This window comes from Festucalex cinctus, chromosome 15 (genome assembly GCF_051991245.1).
Source record: "Festucalex cinctus isolate MCC-2025b chromosome 15, RoL_Fcin_1.0, whole genome shotgun sequence".
Lineage (NCBI taxonomy): Eukaryota > Metazoa > Chordata > Actinopteri > Syngnathiformes > Syngnathidae > Festucalex > Festucalex cinctus.
Window position 1 is genome coordinate 24,237,512 of NC_135425.1, and position 26,969 is coordinate 24,264,480.

Here is a 26,969-nt window from a genome sequence, read left to right on the forward strand (position 1 = left end):
CCAAAAAAATATAAGTCAATAAATGTCATGATTTACTGGATGGGAAACCTATTTTGTGCTTTTTCAAAACACCCCTCGAATGTATTATTAGGAATTATTGAAAGTAGCTTTGTGAGACACACCCGGAAGTGCAGCGGGGGGATGCGGCGAGATGCCGACCGGCGACCACCAAAGCCGGGGGGGGGGGGCGCCGGTGCCATCACCCGGGGGAAATGAATGACGTCTAAACATTCGTATTCCGACGCACCTGGTTCTTGTGACGAGTCCCATCTTCGAGTTCTGAAGACGTGTCCATGTTTCCCCCATCGGCCGGTCAGCGTCCCGCGGAGAATGTGCGCATTACATCCACTGAAAAAAAAAACAAAAAACAAAAAACGGCGAGCACAATCCCAAAGTCCCGCAGACCTTTTTTTTTTTTTTTTTTTTTTTTTTTTACTCCTCCATCATTTGCGTGGAACTTCGCGCTTCGGCTTCTGCTGCAAAACGATTAGAAGAGCGATGTGAAGGATTTAATTCCGTCAAAATGTTCTGCAAAAAATACAAAACTGCAGGCGATCCCCCCCCCACACGCAAAAAGTCATTTTACTCCATGAAAACGTGGATGTTCCGGTGGTGCAGTTTGAGCTCCTTCCCGTCTTTGCAACATCCACGCAGGGTCTGATTCCCGAGCAAAAAAAAAAAAAAAAAAAAGAGAGGGAGCGAGTGCAGCTCCTCCGCTGCGTCCTCCAGCCTGTCAATCAACGCCCACCACCACCGCCCCCCTCCAAAAGAAATCGACCACTAGTGCACACCATAGCGCAGTGAAAGAGTAATCGGCTCTCTCAACATGCCTGATCCGACAAAAAAAAAAAAAAAATGATGATGATGAGGTGTCATGATGCGTTCCGCAGGTGCCTTGCGGGAAGGGGCGGGGAAGGAAAAGAGGGGGGCGTGGTCTGGGACGTCACAACAAACCTCTTGATGGAAAGAAGTTGGTTGTTTTTTTTTCGTCCGCAAGGTGCATGTGACTTTCACATTTGCCTGTGAAATAACCTGATTGACTGATTGATGGAATTATTTTCTATTTTATTATCTCTTCTCATTGCTGCTGGACATGCAAATTTCCCAGAGGGATCAATAAAGTCAAGTCTAAGTCTAAATCTAAAAGCTTGGAATTGGCCGGGGCCATACGGGCATTTGCGGGTTCCTTCCAACAATGTCTGTCCAGTCCGTTGACAATAGAAATATATAAATATATATTGTGCTGTATAACATGTAAATAAATTAAAAAAACAAAAAAACAAACAAACAAAAAAACATACTTTTAACGGGAAAAAAAATATATAAATAAAAAAAAAATGAATGAAAAACATGCCAAAAAAAACCAAAAAAACATTTAACTAACTGCCAAATGTTATAAAAAAAAAAAAAAAAAAAAAAAAAAAAAAAAACCCAACGGTGCCAGATGATTTTGAGCATTTTCACTCATCTTTCAAAGCAAACAGAATATGGTGGCGGTATGACGACATAAATTTGGTGGATACCACATGAAAGATTGGATTCCATTCTTTCATGAGAAAAAAAAAAAAAAAAAAGTATATTTCAACCTTATTCTGTTCTTTAGTAATCACCGTTTGAAATGAGGTCATTTGAGTGACTATACAAAAATATTAAGAGGAAAAAAACAAGCTTTTTGTGAAAAGATACTGTTGTGCAAAAAAAAAAAAAAAAAAAAGTAACGTTGACACGAATATTTTTTGTTTCGTGACAAGGCAGCGCTGCACAAGACGTTGCGCTGCCCATTGAGAGAAAAACAAAAACAAAAAAACGTAATAAACGTAAATTAACGATTTTGGCGACATCCATTAGGATTTTAGAATATGTCATTAAACGCTTTTGGCGGTCAAAGAGTTAATTGACGGGAATTTTTATAAATTAAAAAAAAATAATCTTTTTTTAAATTAACACGGATTTCCATGATCGCAGGTAGTTTTTGGAGCATAACACCCGTGATAAACGAGGGAACACTGCACACCACTTCTTGCAGCTCATTCCGTTTGCATGCAGCATAACCGCTAAATGCTCATTCACCATGTTTGCTTTCAACACTGAGCTCCACTTATTGACCCGAGTCTGCTGACGTCAGGCACAACCCGACCGGGATTATATTTTTCTGCATTCCTTGAATGAGGAAGAGGAAGAGGAAGAGGCGGGGCTGTTTTTGCACGTGAGTGGGCCGCGTCCCAATACTTGCGCTTCGGACTTTGTGCCCCTCGGTTGCGGGTTCCCGTCGACGGGTGCAACCCGGAACCGGAAGCAAAGCTGAAGTGAAAAAAACTAACAAACAAAAAAATAACCGGAAGTCCCGCCTCTTCCGTAGCATTTACCCCATTCAGGACCCTAAAAACCAGGTTTGGCCAGTCCTGGTCCTCGTGGGCTGTCGTCCTGCATGTTTTCAAAGTTTCCCTCCTCCAACACACCTCAATTGTATTCCTCCATTTTCTGCTGCCATGGTCAGATTTGAATCACCTGAATTAACACTTTTAGCGCGACAAAATGTCAACAAAGGAAATTGTAACATAGCGCCATCTTTTGATATATTCTGCTGTCCACTCAAACAGCGCACAATATTTTCTTGAGTACCTTGTTTGTATTGATTGCCATCTTTTTTTTTCTTCTTTTTTTTTTTTTAAGCATTATTGTGCTATTTTGACCTGTGGTTATTGATCGCACTATGAAGAGAGAGAGAGAGAGACAGAAAAAAAAATACATTCATCGGTTTAAGGCTCAATTACGGACTGGCGTCCCTCGTAAAAAAAAATAAAAATAAAAAAAATAATAATAATATGAGAAAAATGAGTATCGACTGTGGGCAAAGTGGCAGTTAACTCCGCGTTTTTTTTTGTGTTTTTTTTTTTTGCACGCCCGTGAGGCGTGAGAGGGGTCATGGAAAAGCGCAAACCTTGCACAAATGGCAAACCAACCGTTCGGATGTTCAATTTGCCAACATGCACTTGATGGGGGGGGGGGGAAAGTAAATATTACAATAACAACAATAATAGGACGCACTTGACAGGCAGGAAACTGCCGGCGGGGAGGTTGAGACGCTCCCTGTGCAGTTTATCGGGAAAATGGTGTCCGGTTTTCGACGGCGTCTCGGAATGTCACGGCAAAAAAAAAAAAAAAAAAAGTGTGGTTTAAAAAAAAAAAAAGGATGCAGCCTGTTTTGAGAGATGCGACCTCCTCTTCCTCACACTTTTAATTTTTTTATTTTTCCACGCATGGTGGGCTGGCTCGCCTTTGCTGAAAATGCCACAGGGGTTTGGTCATTTACCAAAATAAAAAGTAGAATAAGCAGAAGCGCAATACAAACAAAAGGGTGCAATTAAGGCACTTTTTTGCTTCTCCCTTGAGACTTCACAGAGAAAATGTTTTGTTTTTATACTATGCTCAAATATTGTGATACTATTATAAATAGAATAAACTGGTTAAAGCAGTCCAATTTAATTTTCATTAGGGATGTTTTGGCCCTTCTATGTTCAAAATCTACACTAATTGTCGGATGAAGGGGAACATAGTATGCCTGCGAAGCAAGTCAATATGTGGAGGAACTCAATGTGTGCGTGCATTAACAACAATAATAATAAAACATAATAATAATAACAATATTGATATTATGTACAAAATGCTTTTTTTTTTTTTTTTTTTTTTTTTTTAAATATTGTGATTTTTTTTTTTTTTATGTCACCAACCTCCCCACAATATCATGATAATTATCGTAGCGTGAGCTTCATATCATGATATCGTATCGTGACATTTGGATATCGTTACATCGTATCGTAATTTTTTTTTATATTCCCAACCTCCACACACTATTGTGATAATTATCGTATCATGATGAAGCAGCACTAACATCATCGAAGTCAATTCCATAATAAAATAAATAAAAAATCAATGTCATTTTTGTGTCCTACCAAACAAATGCAAATTTAGCATTCAGCGATGACTTTGATTGGTTTCGCTGGCGTAGCGGGCCGTCCCCCTTTGAATGACTCGGCAATGTTTTGCCGATCAGCTTCCGAGCGGTGTGCAATTATCCGCCGGGCCTCCCCAGGGTGACTCCCGCTGATGGTGAAGGGGGACGGACGTGGGGGGGGGGGGCAACCACTTCCTGCTCCGGTTACGACTTAAACAAGATTACGCTTAATGGGATCCCAGTGGAAGGAATTTAAGTTGGCCTTAATGCTCCATTTTATGTCCGATCCGCACCTCTCAGGCGGATTGGGAATTAGACAGGTAGCTAATCCCAATATAGCACTTCTTAATTATTAAATCATTAACCGGAACTTTCAACCTTTATGAGTGATTTGTTGTGCTTCTTAGCTAGCTTGCGTCTTGGGATTTACAATGCAGGTCTCAGGGGCTTATGACGATTTTTTTATTTTTTTTTTGCAATAGTTGCACGACGGTGACGAGTGATCGGCGTTGATGTGTTTCACAATTGAGAGGTTCAAGGTTCGAATCACATTTCAAAAACAGGGTCATTGAAAGCCAAATTGTCCATAAGTCTGAATGGTCTTTTTTTTTTTTTTTTTAGATACTTTGTGAACTGCAGTTGGCCGGCAACCAGTCCAGGGTGTACCCCGCTTCAAAAAAAAAAAATGCGATTGTAGTACTTGTACCATTTCCTTGTACTGCTTGGCAGGTGCTTCCATCCTTTGCATACGTAATCACAGTAAAAGCTCATTTGAAAAACACACAACGGCAGCCCCGGGCTATTTACAATCGGAGAAAGGTGAGGGGGGGGGGGGGGGGGGGGGTGCCGGCTTTAACAGGCAGGCGTGTAAATATTCTGAAATGATGAGCGTGCGCTAAGTCAACCCAGGGGTGGGGGGGGGGTTGGGGGGGGGGGGCTGTTTTATCACCGTGGCGTTCCAAAACAACGATTTCATCACTCTTCTGCCACTCGGAATCGGTTGCACCCGTTGACCGCGCGGCCCCGTTAAATACGGGCGAAAACGAAAATTCCAAAGGACAGAATGAAAATGGACCACCTTGCCCGGCGAGCTCCCCGGCAGTCGAGGAGAATGAAAATGACCCGTCGTAAATCGTAAAAATCTAAGTTTTTTATGTTTTTTTTTTTTCATTGGCTCAAACATTACGGTGGTTACCGGGAGAAGTCGTTGGGACACCTTGACGGCGGAGCGACGGGCGGGATGAAAGTGACTCCGTTTTTATTCATCTTGGGGTCAGAAAAAAAAAAAAAAAAAGAAAAAAAAAAGAATTTCGATACTGAATGAGCGTAAGGCAAATTAGCAAACATTTGCAATTTTTTTTTTTGCAGTGAAAAGAAATCAAATATTGCCTTTGAATTTTTGTTGAACAAAAGTTTTATGTATGAATTTGGTTATAGTACGCGATACATTCATACAAATCATAAAATCCAAATCACGTTTCATACAAATCATTCAATACAAATCAACTGAAATAGTGCAAGCCTTTTATTGTTTTAATATTGCTGATTATGGCAATTTTTTTTATAAATAAAGTTGAGTTTTCTTAAGCTGTAAGCCATAATCACTAATATTAAAATAATAAAAGGCTTGCAATATTTCAGTTGATTTGTAATGAATCCAGAATGTATGACATTTTTGTTTTAATTGCATTACAGAAAATAATGAATTTTATCACAATATTCAAATTTTCTGAGAAATGCGCACAAAAATTTAGATCTTGATAATGATGTGGAAATAATATTTTTCTTTAATACATTTTTTTTTTTTTTACAGTATTTAGAAAACAATAAAATGGACAAAACATGCAGTGTTCAACCTCACCCCCCAAAGAATAACAGAAATATTTGTAGTGCGTTTTAATATTGAAAAATAGCCCTCTATAATGATGTACTTCATAAAAAAATCTTTTATGGAATTGAATGGAATTTACATGTTTTTTGCTTCAATTCAAATGACATTGTGCTGCTCCCTCCGGTTGGCCACTTGGGGGCAGTACAATACAGTCGCACAGTCACGGTAATAGTAGTCACTCTTCTCAGAGGATAAAGAAAATATTTCTATCGATATTGTTATATTATTTGTCATGTGTCCAAAGTTTTTTTTATGTCCGAGTCCTTTTATTTCGCATTAATTTCACTGCGCACCAAAATCACTTTGTTTTCTCATGCCAGGTGGAAATTCTTCACAGCACGAGATCGCCCCGCCGGATCCATTATGACATTTGCACATGCTCGGCTTGACCCAACAACAACAACAATAAAAAACAAACAAAAAAAAAAGAAAAAAAAAAAGATGAGCGCTCGTCAAGGCTGACAAGATGACTTTCATTACATTTATTTCGTTGTTGTTTTTTCCATTAATTTTAGAATGTAATTGGAATTGGGTCAAACCATATGACGGTTAGCTTACATGACATTTTGTTTCTCGTTTCTGCTGAAAGAATGTTGCAGAGATAAACAGAACACTCCAATATGTGCATTGTCTCCATGTATACGTATTTTATGTGATGTGTAATATTGCACTAACTTGGCTTAATATTAGTTGAAAATAAATAAACGTTCTTCCAAGTACCTTCCATCTAATTGATTTTCAAAATAGCACTCAATATGTTTGTTACCCTTCATGAAATCATATTAAATAAACATTTTCTAATAGAGTATATCACTAACATTGTGATATTATTAAAAAAAAAAAAACAAAAAAAAAACTCCCATCTAATAGATTTCTGAAGTAGCATCCAAAATAATCATCATTTGTCTGCCAAGCTCGGAGAATGTGGAAATCCGCGCGGACCAGGCTAAACATAGCGACGGTGGCGGCAAACAGCCCCCTGGGGGATACCGGCTAATATTATAAACTTCAAAACGTCAGAAAAGGGCCAAAAGCCGACACGTGAAGTCATTTGACAAACATGCGAAAGATTGCCGACAACGCGTCTCCGAGGAGCAGGCAAGCAGCGTTTATGTTGAATTGAAAGCACAAATGAGGTGAAGCAAAAGAACTGTCGTGACATGCTAACTTTTAGAAAAGAGTTAGCTAGCGCGTGCTAATGTAATTCATAAATTGATTGCGTTGTATGTTTTATTGTTTGGCTTGCTATATTTAACAACGCTACTTTCATCAGTTGAGTGCTTTGTGTTTTTCTCATACTACACGTTTCCACGAAATCGAGCTATGCTAACCTGCCTTTTATTCACGCTCATTTATCTGTTTGTGTTTCATTACATTTAGCAACAATTAATAGCAGACTCGTTGTTCAATAATTACATGTTACATTTGGCAAAGTCATGCTAGTCCAATGCGATTTTCGAAATTTCAGTCAATCGTGTTACAAGGTACAGTTAGCAAAGCGAAGCTAACCCCGTGCGTGTTTCTTTTAGCAACATTATGATTGTCTAATGTTGTGTTTCAGATTACATTTTGGTAAAAATAAGATACTTAGTCTAATTTTAAGTATTGAGTTTTATATATTTTGATATGTTAGCCTCATGCTATTTAGGCTAATTAAACCGGGGGAAATGTTTTATGTTACATTTAGCAACAATATGCTAGGCTAACGCTAATTAAAGGCAATTTAATCAGGCAATATGTTTTATTATGTTATAATTACTGTAGCTCTGACATGCTACAGTCATGCTATTTGGGATAATTTAATCAAAAACTATTCAGGTAATATGTGTTATGTCACATTTAGCGACAAGAAGCGAGTCAAATGCTATTAACTCATTCACTGGTAGCCATTTTCACTGAAACAACCACCTTCTTTCCTGGCTGTTTTTACTGGATTTTGACTGATTTTGCAAGTTCCACAGAATATTGTTCTATTTCTATTAAAAAACAAACAAACAAACAAAACAAAAAAAAACGTTGAACCTACTAAAAGAAAGATTAGAGTCTCTTCTTTCATTAGGGAAAAAAAAGTATTTGTGTCTGTTTCCGTTTTGCAACAATTATTATTAGAATATATCTAAGTAAAATTTTTCACAAACCTGTTGAACACAATGGCATAAAGAGCTTGTTGCAACATGGCACTGGCCTTGGCTGATCTCTTATACTCTGCTGCCACCTGCTGGCCGTTTTTTTTTTAAATAAAAACAACAAAACTTTACTTTAAGCAACCTCTTCAGGTCAGAAGGTGCATCAAAGCATTATATATGCTCTAGCATAAAAAAAAACCTAAAAAAAAACGTATAGATGCGTTTTTGGGAGTGAAGTACAAAGTATAAAAAAAAAAACGTATGTATACATTTTGGGGTTTGAGTTCAGTCTAATTTAATCAGGCAACATGTTTAACATGTTATATGTCACATTTAGCAACAAAATGCTAACGGTTATGCTATTTAGGTTCATTTAATCGTGAATTATGTTTCAAATGTTATAGTTAGCTTACTTTATGCTTATCGAATGCCATTTGGGCCTTTATACCGTTGCTAGTTAAACTGGAATGCATTCGTTTAATTAAAATAATGATAATTAGAATGTGAACTGTCCCTCCCACAATCCGACAATCTACACCGAACAGCGAAAGCGGCGGGAAATCCGACGTAACGTCCCGTGTCGGGATAAACCGACCGACTTGTAAAATCCATATCTTTGCCACCTCAAGCATTAAAAATTGGATCAAGATTCGTCAGTAATCCTTAAGAAGAAAAAAAAATGTTTAGCAGAATTCAACAAGGCCAAGAGTTTCTACCCCCTGTTGGCTGCGGCGCCGAGAAAACTGGCGCGCTTGGCGCCGCCCGTGCCAGGCGATAATCTTCCTCTTGGCACGGCCGGAAATCAAGCGCAGAAAAATATTCTTATCAGGGAGCGACAGCAAACATCCTCCCCCGGATCCCGACGGACGCCCCGCTTAATTGATTTCGCAGCGTCCCGACGCCGGTTAGCGCTCGTTTATTTACCGGCCGGCTCGTCAACGTCGTCCATTTTTTTTTTTTTTTTTTTTGCGCCTTGCCGACCAATGATGCTGTTGTTTTGTTTGTTCCGCTTCGATGATAATGATGATGCAAGCTTTTATTATAGACTGGGTTGTTTGCCATCACTGGCACCTGATGAGGATCGTATGCGGGCGTGCATCAGACATTTTTTTTTTCCCCCCCAATTAGGTTCCCTTAATTCTGTTGTCTATTCATGTGGAGGAAATGAGATGATGCACTCGACAGAATAATAAAAGCCGCAAAAAGTCATTATTTTCCAACTTTTCCTATTCAAACAAACAAGCAAAAAATGTGTTTTAACTAATCAAAAGTGAGGCGGAATTTATACAACATTTGGTATTGACAAGATAGAGAGTACATATCAATTTTAAGAATTTTTTTTGATGGATTATCAGATAAATGAATCGGAATTAGTGTTTTTGTGAGTTCCCCTTTTTATTACAAATTAGTCTTAAAAAAAATAAAAATAAAAAATAAAAAAATAAAAATAAAAAAAAAAAGTTATTGCCCATAATATTTGTAGGGAAAACTTGTGTAAAAATATTGTTTTGTACATTTTTTTACGTGACGTTAGCAAACATTTCCAAATGAATCAGTTGAGTAAAAAATGTTCTCCCTTTGAAATTAATGAAATATCGTTTACAAAAATTGTTTCCCGTTTTTTTGACAATATTTTCACATGTAACTTACATGAAACTTTATTCGAAACATTTTTTGTTTATAACTTTAATTAGGTTTTTTTTTTGTTTTGTTTTTTTCATGGCTACTTTGTCATTTGTACAGAACTGTCTCAGAAAATTAGAATATTGTGATAAAGGTCCATTAATTTCTGTAATGCAATTAAATAAGCAAACGTCATACATTCTGGATTCATTACAAATCAACTGAAATATTGCAAGCCTTTTATTATTTTAATATTGCTGACTATGGCTTAAAGCTTAAGAAAACTCAAATTATCCTATCTAAAAATATTACAATATTTACTCAGACTAAGTAAAAAAAAAATGCCATAAATTAGCAATATTAAAATAATAAAAGGCTCACAATATTTCAGTTGATTTGTAATAAATGCAGAATGTATGGCATTTTTGCTTATTTAATTGCATTACAGAAAATAATTATTAAGATTATGTGCAACTTGCGTAAAACTAATTTTAACAATTGTGAAAATTGCCACTTAAGTAAAAATGATCCTGGTTTTTGACTTTAGAAATACTGTCCTTTTTTGACGTATTTTTTTTTTACAGAAAGCATTTAGAGTTTTCGGACAACGTTGAAATTTACATGTGAAATAAACACATTCCCAGTACTATTTTTTTTTGTGTTTGTTTTCCTGTTATACGTTAATAGATAGTAATGTTAAGCTTACTGCCCTTGTTTTTCCCGTGTTTGTGTGAAACCGAGGTAAAGGTGCCAGCCCAAACGGGATGACACTTCTGCAGTCGGATGTGGTAATTGGTCTCACGTGGGGCCGCGGCGTCGTCACCTTATCGATGGCGTTCGCACATTTAGTGTTGCGTAAAATGATTCTCGAGGGTGGAGTGAAGCAGGAACGATTTCCTTCTCCGGATATTCACTACTTGGAGACGTGAGGAGACTTACAAACCGTTTATAAAAAAAAAAAAAAAAAAAAAAAGTTGGACGCTGCTTAGCATTCCTCTGAAGAATAGAAATGATAAGATATAGGAGAGCTAAATGGGAGGTGTTAAGAATAGAGGAGCTGTTAAGCGGCGCATGCTGATCAGATTCTCATTATTCTCCACATTATCTTTCAACCTGAGTTTTGTCTTTGGCTAATAAAGTTATCTACTTATCTCATTAACAGTAATGCTAACCTTATATTACTTAGTTTCAATGTTGAACATCACATTCTTGGCTCTTCTGGAAGGTAGCTCGGCTAAGTGCAGCCATTTTCACTGAAGCAATCCATTTACCGGATTTTGACTGATTTTGCAAGGCCCACAGAGTATTGTGTTCTATTGCTATAAAACATGGAATCTATCAAAAGGAAAAAAAAAAATTGTATCTCTTCTTTCATCAGAGAATAAAAAAAGTATGTTTCTGTTTCTGCTTGGCAGCAATTAGCATTAGAATATAGCTATGTTTCATTACAAATCTGTTTAAAACTGGAGTAAAGAGTTTTTTGCAACACTGCCCTGCTTGATCTCTTATACTCTGCTGCCACCTGCTGGCTGTTTTTGTAATAACTACCATTGCAGTTTAGAGGCACCATCAAAGCCTTTTGAATGCTCTAGCATAGGAGAAAAAAAAAAAAAAAAAAAAAACTTATAAATACGTCTTTGGGAGCAAATGAGTTAATGAGGCTAGTTGTGTAGATCAGTAACAAAATTGCTAAGCTTATGCTTCCAACGTAAGGTTGAGTTACTTTAACGTGTTAAATATTGCCAGGTAAGTTTAGAAGGTTCACTGGGTTGCCAGTTAAACAAAATGTTAATGCTGATGCTACCAACGCAGGTCTGAGTTTCTGTTTTGTGTTTTATCCAATGTGCTCGCTAGCAAGCGTCGCAAGCCACGCTAACGACTTAACGAAGCATTGCCGGTTGTACGTTTAATCTAGAGCTACAAAAATTGGTACACATGTGTACCAGACTACGACCTACAAAAAAAAAATTAAAAAAAAAAGTCTGTTGGTGCCATATGCTAAACCTAACAGGAAGTCCGCCAGAGGCGGGGCATCAAATTTTGCGTTTCAAAATTCTTACTTAATGAAGCATTCCCGGCTGTATGTTTCACCTAGAGTTACCAAAATTTGAAGACATATGGAACAGCCCTCAAGGTACAAAAACACTCTGTCCGGGCATCCGTTTTTGTTTTAATAACTTTATGAAAATGCCCGGTTTTCATTGTGCGACAAATGGAAGGCGGAGTGCTACCGTGATACCGCGACTGGTCGACGTCGAACTGCTTCCACCTGGCCCAAAAACGCACTCCAGATTTTTCGACTGTAAAATAAGTGCCCGGGCTCAATAAAGGGAAACACATCGCACTACATATGGACACTTTTTTTTTTTTTAATGGAAACGCTGACGTTGAGCCAAAATGGTGACGGCCGCTCATCGGTTTCCCCCGGGGAGGTTCAATCAGGTACGACGTCCGCACGCAGCAGCCGGTGTCTATATTTGTCTTCTCGCGCATCTCGGAAGGTCAGCCGCGTTCGTGTCTCCTTGTCATGTTCACAGCGGGGCGTTAAAGAGGCCCGCGCTCATTATATCTTGACGCACGCGTGCGCTCCCCGCTGAGGTAGATGAGCTCGAGTCGGGATAAGCAGTTCAAGCATGTCAAAATGTGAGCGCGCAGCTCGGCGGGAAGCGGCGGAAGCCTCGTCGCCGTGACGGCTGTCAGCTGTGTGATGAGGGTTGACAGCGCCGTAGTACGGTCGTAGTCTAGTGGTTCATATCGTTGATGTTCACGCACTTACTGTGGGGACATATTGTGCCCTTCACAATCACCAATTTGTGTACTGTAGTGCTCCACATAGCTGACATTCATGCAGCCCTCGTGAGACCGATTAGCAGGCTATGCTGTAGTGGTTCACATGGCGTATTTCTCAAGACGTGGTGTGGGATCCATTCCCGCCCGATGCATTTTTTCTGATTGATTAGTAACCCTCAACTAAACTAAAAAAACAAAAAACAGTCCATAAGCCTGAACTGTAGGACCAGAGTCATTGGAAGTGTAGTGGTTCACACAGCTGATATTCATGCAGCTGGTCATGGAATCAATTTCCCACCAAAGCCGTCTTCCTTTCACGCTTTGATTAATTAGTGATTGTAAACGTGGATCTTAGATTCATTGGTACTGGTAATGTAGTGGTTCACCTTGTCGAATTTTGTATAATTGGAATGGGATCAATTCCTGCTCATTGCTTTCCTAACAAGCACCCAGTGGTCACAAACGTCAAACTTTGAAGCTGGATAATAGAACCAAAGTCATTGTTAGTGTAGTTGTTCACACAGCTGATATTCATGCAGCTGGTCATGGAATCAATTGCACATCAATGCTGTCTTCCTTTCACGCTTTGTTTAATTGGTGATTGTAAACGTGGATCTGAGACTCAGTGGTACTGGTAATGTAGTGGTTCACATTGTTGAATTTTGTATAATTGGAATGGGATCAATTCCTGCTCATTGCTTTCTTAACAACCACCCAGTGGTTAAGCAAGTGACACAAAGGTCAAACTTTAAAGCTGGATAATAGAACCAAAGTCATTGTTAGTGTAGTGGTTCACATGCAGTAGCTGATTTCTGCAGACCCGATGTAGGATCAACTGCGCTCTTCGCAATCGACCTCTGAATGATTTGTAATCTTAAATTTCTATTATGGACCCACGTTCATTGATAGTGCGGTGGTTCACATAGCTGACGTTCGTGGACCTGAGATGGGTTTTCCATTCACACTCACTTCGATCTTTAAAACTGAATGTTGGCCCAAGCATACCGGATTTTAGATCCGAGTAGTGTAGTAGTTCACATAGATGACTTTTTATGTCACTAGCGTTGAATAGATTACTACTCAATGGGATCTTCACAATCTTCTTGACGGACCCTAAATCTTCGAGTGGTTATAGTGGTTCCCGTAGCTTACCATCATGAAACTGAGCTATTCACAATAAACAGCCTATCAAACCGAACTGTAAATTTCTTGTTCATACATACGTCAATGTAGCGCGTATGAATGGTGCTACCTTCTACAAAGCTTTCATGAGCCCACAGGTGGAAGTCGTGGCAGGCTTTTGCGCTTCTTGATCAATAACCTCCAGGTTCTATTCTATTGATCGGGGCTGGCTTGGATCCTCGGCAGAGTTGATGTCACTATTAACTCATTCACTCGCCGCCATTTTCACATTTCGCAATCCCGTTCGCTCCCGGCTGTTTTACTGGATTTTGACTGATTTTGCAAGGCCCACAGAATATTGTGTTCTATTGCTATAAAAACACGGAACCTATCAAAAGAAAGATTAAAGTCTCTTCTTTCATCAGGAAAAATAAGTATGTTTCCATCTGTTTCCGTTTTGCAGAAATTAGCATTAGAAGAGAGCTAAGTTTCATCAGTTTTCACAAATCTATTCAAAATTGTAAATAATTGAGCTTTTTTTTCGACATGGCCCTGGTTGATCTCCTTTGCTCTGCTGCCACCTGCTGGCCGTTTGTGTAATAACTACCATTTCTGTAAGCGTTCTTTGCAGTTGAGAGGCTGCATCAAAGCCTTCTGTATGCTCTGGCATAAAAAAACAAAACAAAAAAAACGTATAAATACGTCTTTGGGACACTTACATTTAAAAAAACGTATTAACACGTTATTGGGAGCAAATGAGTTAACCACTAGTGCTCTTTTCACTTGGTAATAACGGCCCTAAATGACGGCTAATGTTCGATGTTTGTGGCTAAATTGCCCTACAATATTTATTTTTTTTGACAATGCGAAAACGGCAGTTTTACTGAAAAGGTCAATCGGTTGAACGAGCTGACCGGTCGGCAGCGACCGCTCTACGCTTCCCGTTTCTCTTTCTTTTCCATCGCCTCTCCCCTCTCATCCAGTGCTTTGACGCCGAGGCGCTTTGCACGTCTTTGTGATCTCGTGATGAATACGTGGCGGATGTCTCGCCGGGCGGTATTCCTTCAACGCTGTCCTTCATCCATCTGACTTTTTGAGATCCCACAGCTGCGGGTCGTTACGGCGCGAAAAAAATCATTACGGCAAAAGACGCGGCCGCGCGGGGAAAACAGATGGTCTCGCCGGTGAGCCGCGACAGGCCTCGTCCGACGGAACATTTCGACGCTCCGCCACGCGACGTGATTATCCGCGTCGTCAACGTAGCAATTTAACATGGCAATGGATGTGAGGTAATGCAAAGGGGGGGGGGGGGGATATGTTTCCGAACCGTTGGAGAATCTGGGCTGTCGAGAGACCCATTGTCAAGGTTTGTGGTGGAGCTGAAGACGAATGCTAGCAGCTAAGGTTGCAGCCGGCGCGGTTTTCGGGGGGCGGGGCTTCGCTTGTATCAATTACGCTAAAAGTTGAAGAAGTGACAAGTGAGCCAATTAAGGCTGGCACGTTTTTCTTGGAGGTCAAAAGCAAGACGCACGCACAGTTGAGTCGTATCGTACCGCTTCCATTTAACATGCATTATGTATGCTTTTTAATGAGGCCAGGTGATTCATTGTCAACGGATTTTTTACTTTTGTGCGACCATGATTTCTTTCTTCTTTTTTTTTTTCCTTTCTTTCTTTCTCCCGCCCAGAAACCACATGATTAATTCAGACACAGCGACGCTTCACGGCTTGCCTTATTGATCACGGCATACCGGCTCCTGACCAGGCGAGAGTGCAGAAGTGTTTTTTTTTTTTTCTCTCTCTCTCTGCATGGCATTATGTTAAGTTAAATACTCAGGAGCAAGAATGGCAAAACTAGCACTGTGATAATGTTGTGAATAGAAATGTTCGATACCACTTTTTTTTCCCCCAGACCGATACCACTGTAGTACATAACACCGGAAAAAAAATAAAAAATAAAAATGAAAGTTTAAGGCCAGTATATCACAATATATCATTTTACCTTAAAATTGTGTGAAATTATTGGCAATTTTTAATTCTTCTCCTTTTTAGTTCCTGATTGTAAAACGGGCGCGAGAAGGTGGTCAATGCTAGTATCAGCCACCAGTACTCGCCACATTAATAGCCTGATGCAGTCATTGCCCGATTCTCGATTAATTTTATACTTTGGAAGAAAAACGGTTCCAATTTTTATGCAACTGAGACCGGGGACGTTTTTTGTTGTTGTAAAATCTGTCTACAGAGGTCTCAATATTTGATATGATTTGGTAGCATAAATGATATAGGAGTGTGACGATATATCGATATCGCGATAAATCGTGATACTTTGTCTCCCGATAGATTATCGATACACCTACGCAAGTATTGCGATATTTGTGTAGTTCATATACAGCCACTTAGAGCGGCTCCATTGTTCATTAATTATTGAGCAATTACTTGGTGGGCCACTAGGGGGAGCTCCTCACAAGAGTGGCGGGGAAATGAGCGGAAGTCTTCATGCGAAGAAGACTCATGAGCTTTTTTACAATTATATTGTATATATTTTTAATTTACTTATTATTATTATATTTTTGTATATATGTATTTATATTTTATGTATTTATATTATATTTATACTATTTTTATTATAATATTATTTTATTTTTTATTTTTATTTTTATTATTATTATTATTTGATTATTTTTTGTATTCATTATTTATTTATTTATGTTGTTATCATTATTATTATTATTATTATTATTATTATTATCGGATTAGTTTTATCATAGATTATTGAGGATTTATTACCTGAGCAATAGATTGATAATCATGGTATCGTCATATCGTGAGATAATCGTTATCGTGGGCCTTGTATCGTATTGTGAGGTAGCCAGAGGTTCCCACCCCTAAAATTAGGATAATGATGTAATACTACAAGATATCAATATATGATATAGTTGAATGATACGGTCACGTAAATAGTGTTTGTGACTATTTTAAGGGGAAGTCAACGAAAACAAAATTATTCACATAAAAAAAAAACAAAAAAACTATGCAGCTACTCTAGTCTCAACACGGTATTCTGATTAATATTGTATTTATTTTGGATTATGAGTGACATTTATTTGTTGTATGTATCATGATACTGTATCAGTATTTGATATTTGATTCCTGTTCATGTTTTACAAGCAAGAATTATGTTCGCGCCATCGCACAACACGCCGGAATGAACCGTAACTCTCGTGAAGAGTTTGACCTCCGGCCGAGGTCCGCGGTCTGACGAGCGCTATTCAAGTTTGATTCCGTGGTTTTCGAACGCGAGAGAGAGAGAGAGTGAGTCATGACTTATTGATGCTGGAGCCGGAGCCCGCATGGCGGATCCGCCGGCCCACGCGCGGATCCGCCGGCCCACGCGCGGACCCGCCGTACGCGTATGCTCACGTCAACATGGCCATTGACCGACTTCAACGTCTCAATAAAGGCAAGGACGACTCGTTCCCTTGCGGAAAATTCCCGAGAGAGACTTTTGTATCTTTATAACCATCCGCTAGTACACAAGTTACTATAACATAACACTGTTGATTTTATTCGACATAAGGCAAGATGACCAGGTTTACTGTACACTACTATACTAGACAAGTACGAGTGCTACTTTCCCTGAAGGAAACAATGACTTATTATTATTGTTATTTTCGGCGCCTTCACATTTCACCTGCTTGTACACAAGCTACACTACAGAATTTTCCAATTCAATCCAACTTGTTTGCTTTGATGTCAAACAAGCGGAAGACGTGACGAGATTGACGAGGTTTATTAAACGAAAAACAAATAACTGGGGACTACCCGGGAAAGAACGACTTTGCTCGTGAAATAAGGACCAAAATAGAACAAAGGGGGTACAGACGTGATAAAACTCGAGTCGGTAACAAGGCCCAAGGAAGCGCGCTGGGTTTTGAACGCAGACAAAAAGGTGTGAGGAGGGTGCGCTAATTGAGAGGACGAGGCACAGCCGGGGAAAGTACAAGGGAAGGTAAAACTGCAGTCAAAACTTGAGCGCTTCACACCGATGTGACGACTACCCACCCCGTACTCGAAAATGTGTTTTTCCTCCCATTATTGGACGTATATCCCCTCATTTCACCTAATTCCATATACCGTATTTTCCGCATTATAAGGCGCACCTTCAATGAATGACATATTTGAAAACTTTTTCCATATACAAGGCACTATAGTAGAGGCTGGGGTTACGTTATGCATCCATTAGATGGTGCTGCGCTAAAGGGAATGTCAACAAAACAGTCAGATAGGTCAGTCAAACTTAATTAATAGATTACAAACCAGCTTTCTGACAACTCCATTCACTCCCAAAATGAATAAACAGCTGTTTTGTTATTTTCTCTGAGGTAAAGTATTAGTATTAGCTAGCGATCCAAGATGGCGGGATCTTCTTCGTGCGCGTCACCGATCGTGCGGGGTCACCGATAGCGTCTTGACAGCGAGACCTGTTGCGGCTCAATATTGATCCATATGTAAGGCGCACTGGATTAGAAGGCGCATGGTCAGCTTTTGAAAAAATTGAAGGCTTTTAGGTGCGCCTTATAGTGCGGAAAATACGGTAATTAAATATTCAACAGCATTCTACATCATTCATCGCATACATTTAAACCACTACCATTCAAGATTTAATAATTAATTTATTAAAACCATATATATATTTTTTTTTAAAACATTTAACTCATTCACTCGCCGCCATTTTCACGTTTCGCAATCCTGTTCGCTCCCGGCTGTTTTACTGGATTTTGACTGATTTTGCAAGCCCCACAGAATATTGTGTTCAATTGCTATAAAAGCATGGAACCTATCAAAAGAAAGATTAAAGTCTCTTCTTTCATCAGGACAAAAAAAAAAAGTATGTTTCTATCTGTTTCCGTTTTGCAGCAATTAGCATTAGAAGAGAGCTAAGTTTCATCAGTTTTCACAAATCTATTCAAAATTCAAAGTAATTTAGCTTTTTTTCTAGATGGCCCTGGTTGATCTCCTTTGCTCTGTTGCCACCTGCTGGCCGTTTGTGTAATAACTACCATTTCTGCAAGCGTTCTTTGCAGTTGAGAGGCTGCATCAAAGCTTTATGTATGCTCTAGCATAAGAAAAACAAAAAAAAACGTATAAATACGTCTTTGGGACATTTACATTAAAAAAAAAACGTATTTACACGTTATTGGGAGCAAATGAGTTAATATTATTCCAAATCATTCAACGCCATTTGACATACTTCCATATATTATTTCAAGAACATTCCACTTCATATTATATATGATTGCATGTTTCTTTAAATACATATGAATTTTTTTTTTTTTCATTCAGCATTCACGCGCAATTTCTACAGAAATTGCTTCATCTGTTACCGGTAATTTTGATTTGCGTTCCCCCCCCCCCAATCTATATCACAATGAGGGCACAATGACCCACTTCCCTGAGGCAAACTAATGGGTATCCCTTATCTGTGCCTCTTCTTATGTCTCTCGTGTGTCCGTAAAAGAAGACGAGCGAGTACACCGAGCTGATGACACCGGCGACAGGTGCTGTCCCATTTTTTCTCCCCGGCTGCGGAATACCGGGGGTGAAAGGTTGCGGCGCAATCACATCGCACCGTAGATCCCCTTTGGTCATCATCTGTGCACTCCATCCATGTCTCTTCGGCCTCTAATGGCTCCTCTTCGCAGCCATACACCGACTGTAACAGAATTATGACGGAGAGTACGTCACGGCTAGCTGCACCTCGTTTTAGTCTCCCTTAAACTTGCCTTTCACTAAGAGCCTGAGGGACATTCAACACTACAATGAACAATACGAGTTATTTGCATTTATTATGATGATGATTATTATTATTATTATTTATGAAACTAGTTGTTTACATAGCAAGGTTTGAAAAAAAACAAACAGATTAGCTTATTTTAGCCTTCTCTTGCCAGGGATAGCAACTAGTTCGTAAGCAGTTAGCATAACATTAGCATTTTGGTTAGCTGTGTACCTAGCCCCATTAACTGGCAAAATTACCCCCACAAAAAAACAAAAAAAAGAACACAAAAAAAAACATTTGTGCCAATTAGCATTGGTTTGTATGCACATTAGCGTTTTTATAATAATTTATTTTAATTTTTTTTTAATCACTCATATACCAATTAGCATTTAGCAAACCAATTATCATTACGTTAACATTTTAAAATAGTTTTAAAAAAATCACTCATTTGTACCAATTACCATTTATCAATTGGCAAACCTATTAGCATTGTTTGTACGTACGTTATTATAATTATTATTTTTTTACTTTTTTTTTTTTTTTTTTTTTTTTTTTTAAACCAAAAATCTCGTTTGTACCAAATAGCTCTTACCAGTTAGCAAACCAATGCAGGCATGTTAACTTATTTACCAAAGGTTATGTTGGCGTTTGTATAAAAATACATTTAAAAATAAAAATCACTTATTAGTACCAATTACCATTTAGCAATTACAAACCTATTAGCATTGGTTTGTACGTACGTTAATGTTTTTATAATAATAATTTAAAAAAAAATCACTCATATACCACTTACCATTCTTGTACGTACGTTAACATTTTTATCGGAAATCACTCATTTGTACCAGATAGATTTTTACCAACAATTAGCAAACCAATGCACGCATGTTAACTTTTTTTTTCTTTTTTTTCTTTTTTACCAAGGGTTATGTTCGTGTTTGTATAAAAAGAAATGTTAAAAAAAAATCACTTGTTTGTATCAATTACCATTTAGCAATTACAAACCTATTAGCATTGGTTTGTACGTACGCTAACGTTTTTACCCCCGCAAAAAAAACAACAACAAAAAACTCCTATGTACCAATTAGCATTGGTTTGTACGCACATTAGCGTATTTATAATAATAACAAAAAACAAATCACTCATATACCAATTAGCATTTAGCAATTAGCAAACCAATTAGCATTCTTGTACCTACGTTAACATTTTTACAGAAAATCACTCATTTGTACCAATTAGCAAACTAATGTATGTAAGGCCCTGAGAATGTTAATGTTTTTACCAAAAAAACAAACAAACAAACAAAAAAAAAACTCATTTCTACCACTTTACACTGAGCTGGAGCTCGTTCTAGCTACGAGCTGTAAACTAGCAACAATTTAGCGCAGAATCAAACTACGTGGAGCTTTGGAAAAGCAGACTAGCAAAGGCTCCAAGTACGTCAAAGTCAAACACAAGCGCCTTGGTTGACAAGTCGTGTGTGTGTGTGTGTGTGTGGGGGGGGGGGGGGGGGGGGGCCTTAACGAGCATCAAATGGGGAAATGGCATCGGCGTGACGGAAATCAATGGCCCTGCCGTGGGGCGGGGGTGGGGGGAGGGGGCGAGGCCAACAACAGATCGATGGACAGCGAACTGAAGGATGCATGCAAACAGTAAATCTGCACTTTATCCCTCACCTGTGTATGTTTTTTTAGTGGCTGTATATATTGGAGATGTTTAGAGCAAAGCAACACCGACTGCCGCATCTCCTCCCCGAGGTCGCGGCGGGACAGCTGTTCATATAAAATTAACAGGTGCTTTCTGGCGAGAGCTTCTTCTCGTCCTTGTTTTAGAAAAGATTTTTTATTTTTTTTGCCTCAAACCGTCTCTGCCTCGTTTAACGGCGAGGAATTGGACATACGGACCATGTCTTTAGCACCTCCATTATTCTGTCTGGTTACTGGCTAGAAACATATTTTAAGGGTTGTTTAAACTTGGTGTCTTTGGGTTTTAGTGTTGTTTTTTTGGGGACATTTTTTTTTCAGTCTGATCAATATTTTGTTCGTGGAGTCGATTATTTTTTTTTTTTATCAGTTTTGTCCCTGTCGCCGTCCGCTGTCGACTGAAATTGACGTCAAGGTGCCCTCGGGCTCGCATCGCGAATGTCACATGACCAAGCCAAGAAAACAGGTGAGCCGTGACGTTCGTAACTTCAATGCAAAGAAAATTGACTCGATTTGCCATGTAAATACGGAGCTTAGCAAATTTATAAGACCAACTGAATCAAGCCTAATAATTTGCCACTTAAGTCACGACTCGGGATGTAACGATAGCGGCAATATCGTGATATTAAAAGTGCCACAATATATCGTCGTCATCATGTTACGATATTAAAAGCAGCACATCTGTTGAAAAAGTCGGGTTGACTTCCATTTGTGCGGTTCTAGCACCCTCTGGTGGCTAGTTTATTAGTGCAGTTTAATTTTCACAAGGCATGTTTTGGCCTTTCTGTGTTTAAAAATCCACGCTCATCATCAATATTAAGTGTTATTAGAGATTGTAGGTTGTTTATATATCGCCAACCTCCCCAGAATATCGTGATAATATCATATTGTGATATTTGGATATCATTACATCCCTAGTCACGGCATGAGCATATGAGTAGTAAATTTGAAAACAAACAAACCAAAATTTTGCAAGATGTTATTTTTTTATTTATTTTTATTATTATTATTATAAAAAACAATTTTAAACAGAAAAGATGTCCATTGTGTGAAGTCGACACTCCACCATCCAATTTAACCACTCCTGGATCTTGTGCTTGGTTTAAATGAGACAAAAAAAAAAAAAAAAAAAAAAAAAAGTCCTCCAGTGGAGATGATTAGAGAGGAGATGAGCAGTGTAAAGATTTGTGTGGACAGGGAGGCTCCCCAACGTTTACTACTCTCGCTTTCACACCCTTAATGAAGCCAGAGATGACTTTAATCCCGCTCGGCAGTCCCGGCACGACCCGGGCGCCTCGGTCCGCGCCAACGCAAAAACCTGCAGACTGCACGCTTGTCAAAGGCCAACAGCTGGAACGTGATTACTCCAAGTCCCATTCTTGTCATTATGCACCAATCACAGCGTAGCAAGATAGATGTTTACGATATAAGACGGATTTTTGGACACAAGTCGGAACGGGCCACAAACAACAAATATTTTGTAAAAAACAAAAAAAACAAAAAAACAAAAACAAAAAAAAAGTCTTTTAGATCTTGTCATTAAATATTGGCAACGAATATTTTCGAACAAAATGTCTTCCTCGTGTTCTTAATTTTTTAGATTGAGTTCTTAGCAAGTTCAAACTTAATGTTCTTTTAAAATCCATTTGAATTTGTTATTATTGTAATATGGAGGAACATTCCTTGTAATCTCCGAAATTTATCGTATCATAGAATTTGAGTGTTTTGTTTCTAGGGCGGGAACTAACTGACCAAATTTGCACAAAAATCAGACGGTGCTGCTAACGCTAATTTGTACTAATGTCACAATTCCAATATGTAAATATCAAAAACACTTATAGATCGTAATTATATATATATATAAAAAAAAAAAAGAAAGATAAACTGCGTACCACTGAGCATTACTAGACTACTGCGCCAAATACTTCATTGCGCGCCATTTGCAACCCCCAAAAAATCAGAAGACTGAAACCTGTGCATTTTATTCTTGTCAAATTCTAATTTAAATGACCTCGTTATTGTCATCAAAATGTCATTTCCCCAATATTTCCACTTAATTATCAGGAAATGACACATTTTGGGAACTTGAAAATCAGGTTACCCTCACTGTTATATTTTGCCTTTATTAAAAACCCACAACTTTCTCTTTCACACTTTGACCGCCAAAAACGTTTAATAGCGATGAGTAAAATCACGACGTATGCCGCCATAAACGTTAAATGACGTCAACTAAGTTTTTTTGTTTTAATCAATGGGAAGTGCATCGTTTAAGTGGAGCGCTGCCTGGTCAATGGGTTGTGGAATCAAAAACAGCCACTAACTATGTCCAGCAGATGGCAGCATTGTATCTCTTTCCAATGAGCTGCAAGTATTTGGAATGACAATGAAACATGACGGATTCTGATGAAATCAAACTTGATTGATCAAAGCCTTTGTCACATGAAACCTAATTTACAGAGCGTCACGAAACAAAAAATATTGAAAATCTATCTTTTCACAAAAAGCTCGTTTACTCCATAACTTTTCCATTTTCGCCAAATGTCGCTCAAATGACCTATTTTCAAATGGTGATTACTAAAGAACGGAATAAGGTAGAAACGTACTTTGTTTTTGTAATGAAGGAATGGAATCGGATCTTTCATTTGGTACTCACGTTGTATATTGTAGTAAAAGCACACAATATTCTGTTTGCCTTGAAAGATGAGTTAAAATACTCAAAATCGTCTGCCACTATTTTTTATTTTTTTTTGTATGGCAGTAAAAGAGTTAACATCCCATTTTTATGCTTGCAAAATTACATCTTTAGTCTCCTAATATTTCAACTTCATTCGAGTAATTGCGACTTTATCCTCTTGATACGCGATTCCGACATATGCTCGCAGTTGCGGCAAATGTGTCCCAAATTGAAAATGTCAGCCGGTGGACGTGCTAACTAATGGTTAGTGCCGCTCCAGAGCGCATTGATGAAGCGCCTCCAAATGTGCTACGCCGCTCCTCGCCGGAGACGACATCCATCACGCCGTGAGGGGTTCACCCGCGACGCCGCGCGCCCTTTTACCCATCTGTCAATCAGAAGACAGCTTTCCTAGAATACCCGCCGCACGCGACCGTGTGACCCGCGGATTGCCGGTGTTTGAAACACGGTGGCGGTTGCAGTGGTGAAAAGATAAAGCCGTAAGCCTGGTTTTTGACGTTTGACTGATTTTTTTAAAATGTCAGAGACAAAAGAAAGATGGATAGAGAAGAATGGTTCTTAACCTTGCTGAACTAGAATTGACCTTTTCGCAAACCACGCCCCCAAACAACCAAGGTCCATCAAGCTCGCATCCGCTCCATTTAATTCCATCGCGAAATCCATCCACAAAACTTTTGTCAAGCGTCAAGGAAAGCATGCCAAAGTTGCAACAAAGCTGCGGACCGCCAACCAGCAAAACAGTGAAACGATGTGTCCATAGATTGTGTGAATCGGACATGAGGAATCCACAAAGTCTTCAATGGATTACACTGCTAAATGTCTTCAAGATAAACAAACATTCGACGTTTGCTCCAAGGTAAGAGCAAGACAGAAAGTCAACTGGTCGTTATGTTATACCCAATTTTTGCTCCATTAGCTAAAATCTTTTAAATTGACGTAGGAGGAAACAGCCGTTGAAGATACTTTTTACTTCTACTCAATTACATTTCATTACTTGTACTTTTTTGTTACTTTTACTTGAGTAATTGTTTGAGTAAGTACTTTTACCAAAGTAGTGTACCGGTTGAAGGTGCAGAGTGAATCTGCTGGATGGACCCAATGGCAGAGACACAAGACGGGAAGAGAAATGAGAGTAACTTAATTGATCAAAAATAAGTAAAAGACAGGAAGGAACGTGAGAGAACTGGTCGCTAAGACCAGAACGGGCAAGGGGAAGCAGGTAGCCATGATGGGGCGGGACGTGAGCGGACTGGTCGCCATGGCTCAACTGAACGTGGGGCGACTTGGTAGGGACGTGCAAGGCTTGGCTTGGACGTAGGGAGACTTGGCTAGGACGTGGGGAAACTTGGCTAGGACGTTGGGAAACTTGGCTTGGACGTGGGGAAACTTGACTTGGACGTTGGGAAACTTGGCTTGGACGTGGGGAAACTTGGCTTGGACGTGGGGAAACTTGGCTTGGACGTGGGGAAACTTGGCTTGGACGTGGAGAAACTTGGTTTGTACGTGGGGAAACTTGGCTTGGACGTGGGGAAACTTGGCTTGGACGTGGGGAAACTTGGCTTGGACGTGGGGAAACTTGGCTTGGACGTGGGGAAACTTGACTTGGACGTTGGGAAACTTGACTTGGACGTTGGGAAACTTGGCTTGGACGTGGGGAAACTTGGCTTGGACGTGGGGAAACTTGGCTTGGACGTGGGGAAACTTGGCTTGGACGTGGGGAAACTTGGTTTGTACGTGGGGAAACTTGGCTTGGACGTGGAGAAACTTGGCTTGTACATAGAGAAACTTGGCTTGTACGTGAGGGAAACTTGACTTGGATGTGAAGAAACTTGACTTGGACGTAGTTTTGTGATTTTCTGTTTCCACATCTCTATTTTTTGTGTGTGTTTTGTCTGCTAGTTTGTTCCCTCCAATCGTTTTTTGCGACAGCCTATTCGCCGTCTTCGTTCCCCGATTTGAGGCGCCGGGCAGACTAATACGTGTCATTATATCCTCTGATGTAGGTACGGTCGGTGATTAATTAGTTCTATCCCGGTTGTCCTGTTGAGGGATGGCTGCGGAGGTGACATTTACGATTATCCCAGGTGACTTTGGGGTGGGAGGCACGGCACAGTCTTTACTGGTCGGCAGTCAATCATGGTCAGCTTAGTATAAAGAGTGTAACCGTTGCTGCCTGCCGTGTAATACTATACAAGTTACAACTGTGGCAGTGGATGTGGCAACGATGGAAAGGATTTACTCTGAAATCTTACCTGCTGCTGTTCCGTTCCATGGGAGGGGTTGAGATGGAGTCTATCCAAGCAAACCTTCGATCAATAGGCAGGATAAAGCCTGGACTGATCGACAGTTGAAGTAGTTGTGATGTGACAGCTGCCGTCTATGTACTTTTCAATCTCCATTTAAGCTTATAAGATCGACAAGTGTGTAAACCCGGGGCCCTATCCAATCCCGTTGATGCTCATTAATTGCTTTCAGCGTGTTTCATGGGTTTATAGTTGCGCACGTCCATACGACGCTCGGAACGAGCGGCGTTGCACGCATTTCATGAGGTTTGTTCCGTACTAAACGTCTGGCTTCCCTCTCGTGTTTGCCTCTGCGCTCGCAACTGCAATTTGTCTGGAATTGGAATTTTGGTCATTTTCTCCAAATGTCACCCGCCACTCGTTTATATCCAATCAATAGCGCCGCTAACAAATCTATTTTTCTTGCCGCTGTCCAAATCTCCTGTAAAACACTCGTCTAAAAGCCGCATTACCAACCAGACAAACAAATCTACGGGGCGATGACATTTTTTTCTTCTTCTCCTCTTAGAGCTTGTTGATCGTCGGGGGACTTTTAGTGTTTGCTGTCTGGCTGCTGTGCATCCCCCCGCCGGGTGAGGGTGTGGAGGTGGGGGGGATTTTATATCTAATCCGTCAGGTGCATGGCCAAGCATTCCTTTATCAACTTTATCAATAGAAGTGCAGCTTTGCCAGAATGACGTGAAGCAATCCCTTCATGTGGCGGACACGGTCGTAGCCATGGTGGGTGGTGGTCCGTCTGGTATAAACAAGAATAAACCCGCCTATGCTTGCACTAATGCTCTCAAGTGCTCCATTGCAATTTAGTGCCCATATGCGATTGTTTACAACTACTTCCATGTGAGCCGTATCCCGGTTCGCTGTGCTAACGTTTACAAACACAAGATACCAGCGTACGGCCAAAATGCGGTTTATAAATTTGTAAGTCGAGATACCGAGTGCAAAGTACTTGCAAGCAAGACTGTACAACTTTCCTCGACTTCCCAAAC

General features: G+C 39.6%; 1 protein-coding gene across 4 annotated transcripts in view; it reads right to left on the bottom strand.

Moving 5' to 3' along the window:
- The window catches only part of fibcd1b (fibrinogen C domain containing 1b), a 207,701-nt gene that overhangs the window by 135,901 nt on the left and 44,831 nt on the right, over nt 1-26,969 (bottom strand). For 2 of the 4 annotated variants that reach the window (XM_077496740.1, XM_077496739.1), the window contains exon 3: nt 248-348. The exons of 1 other annotated variant lie outside the window; for it this stretch is intronic. In XM_077496740.1, coding sequence (XP_077352866.1) covers nt 248-295 — 48 coding nt within the window. In that variant the 5' untranslated portion in view covers nt 296-348. Of the gene's footprint in view, nt 1-247; nt 672-26,969 lie in introns of those variants that run through there. One more of the 4 variants, XM_077496742.1, reaches the window with a different exon arrangement.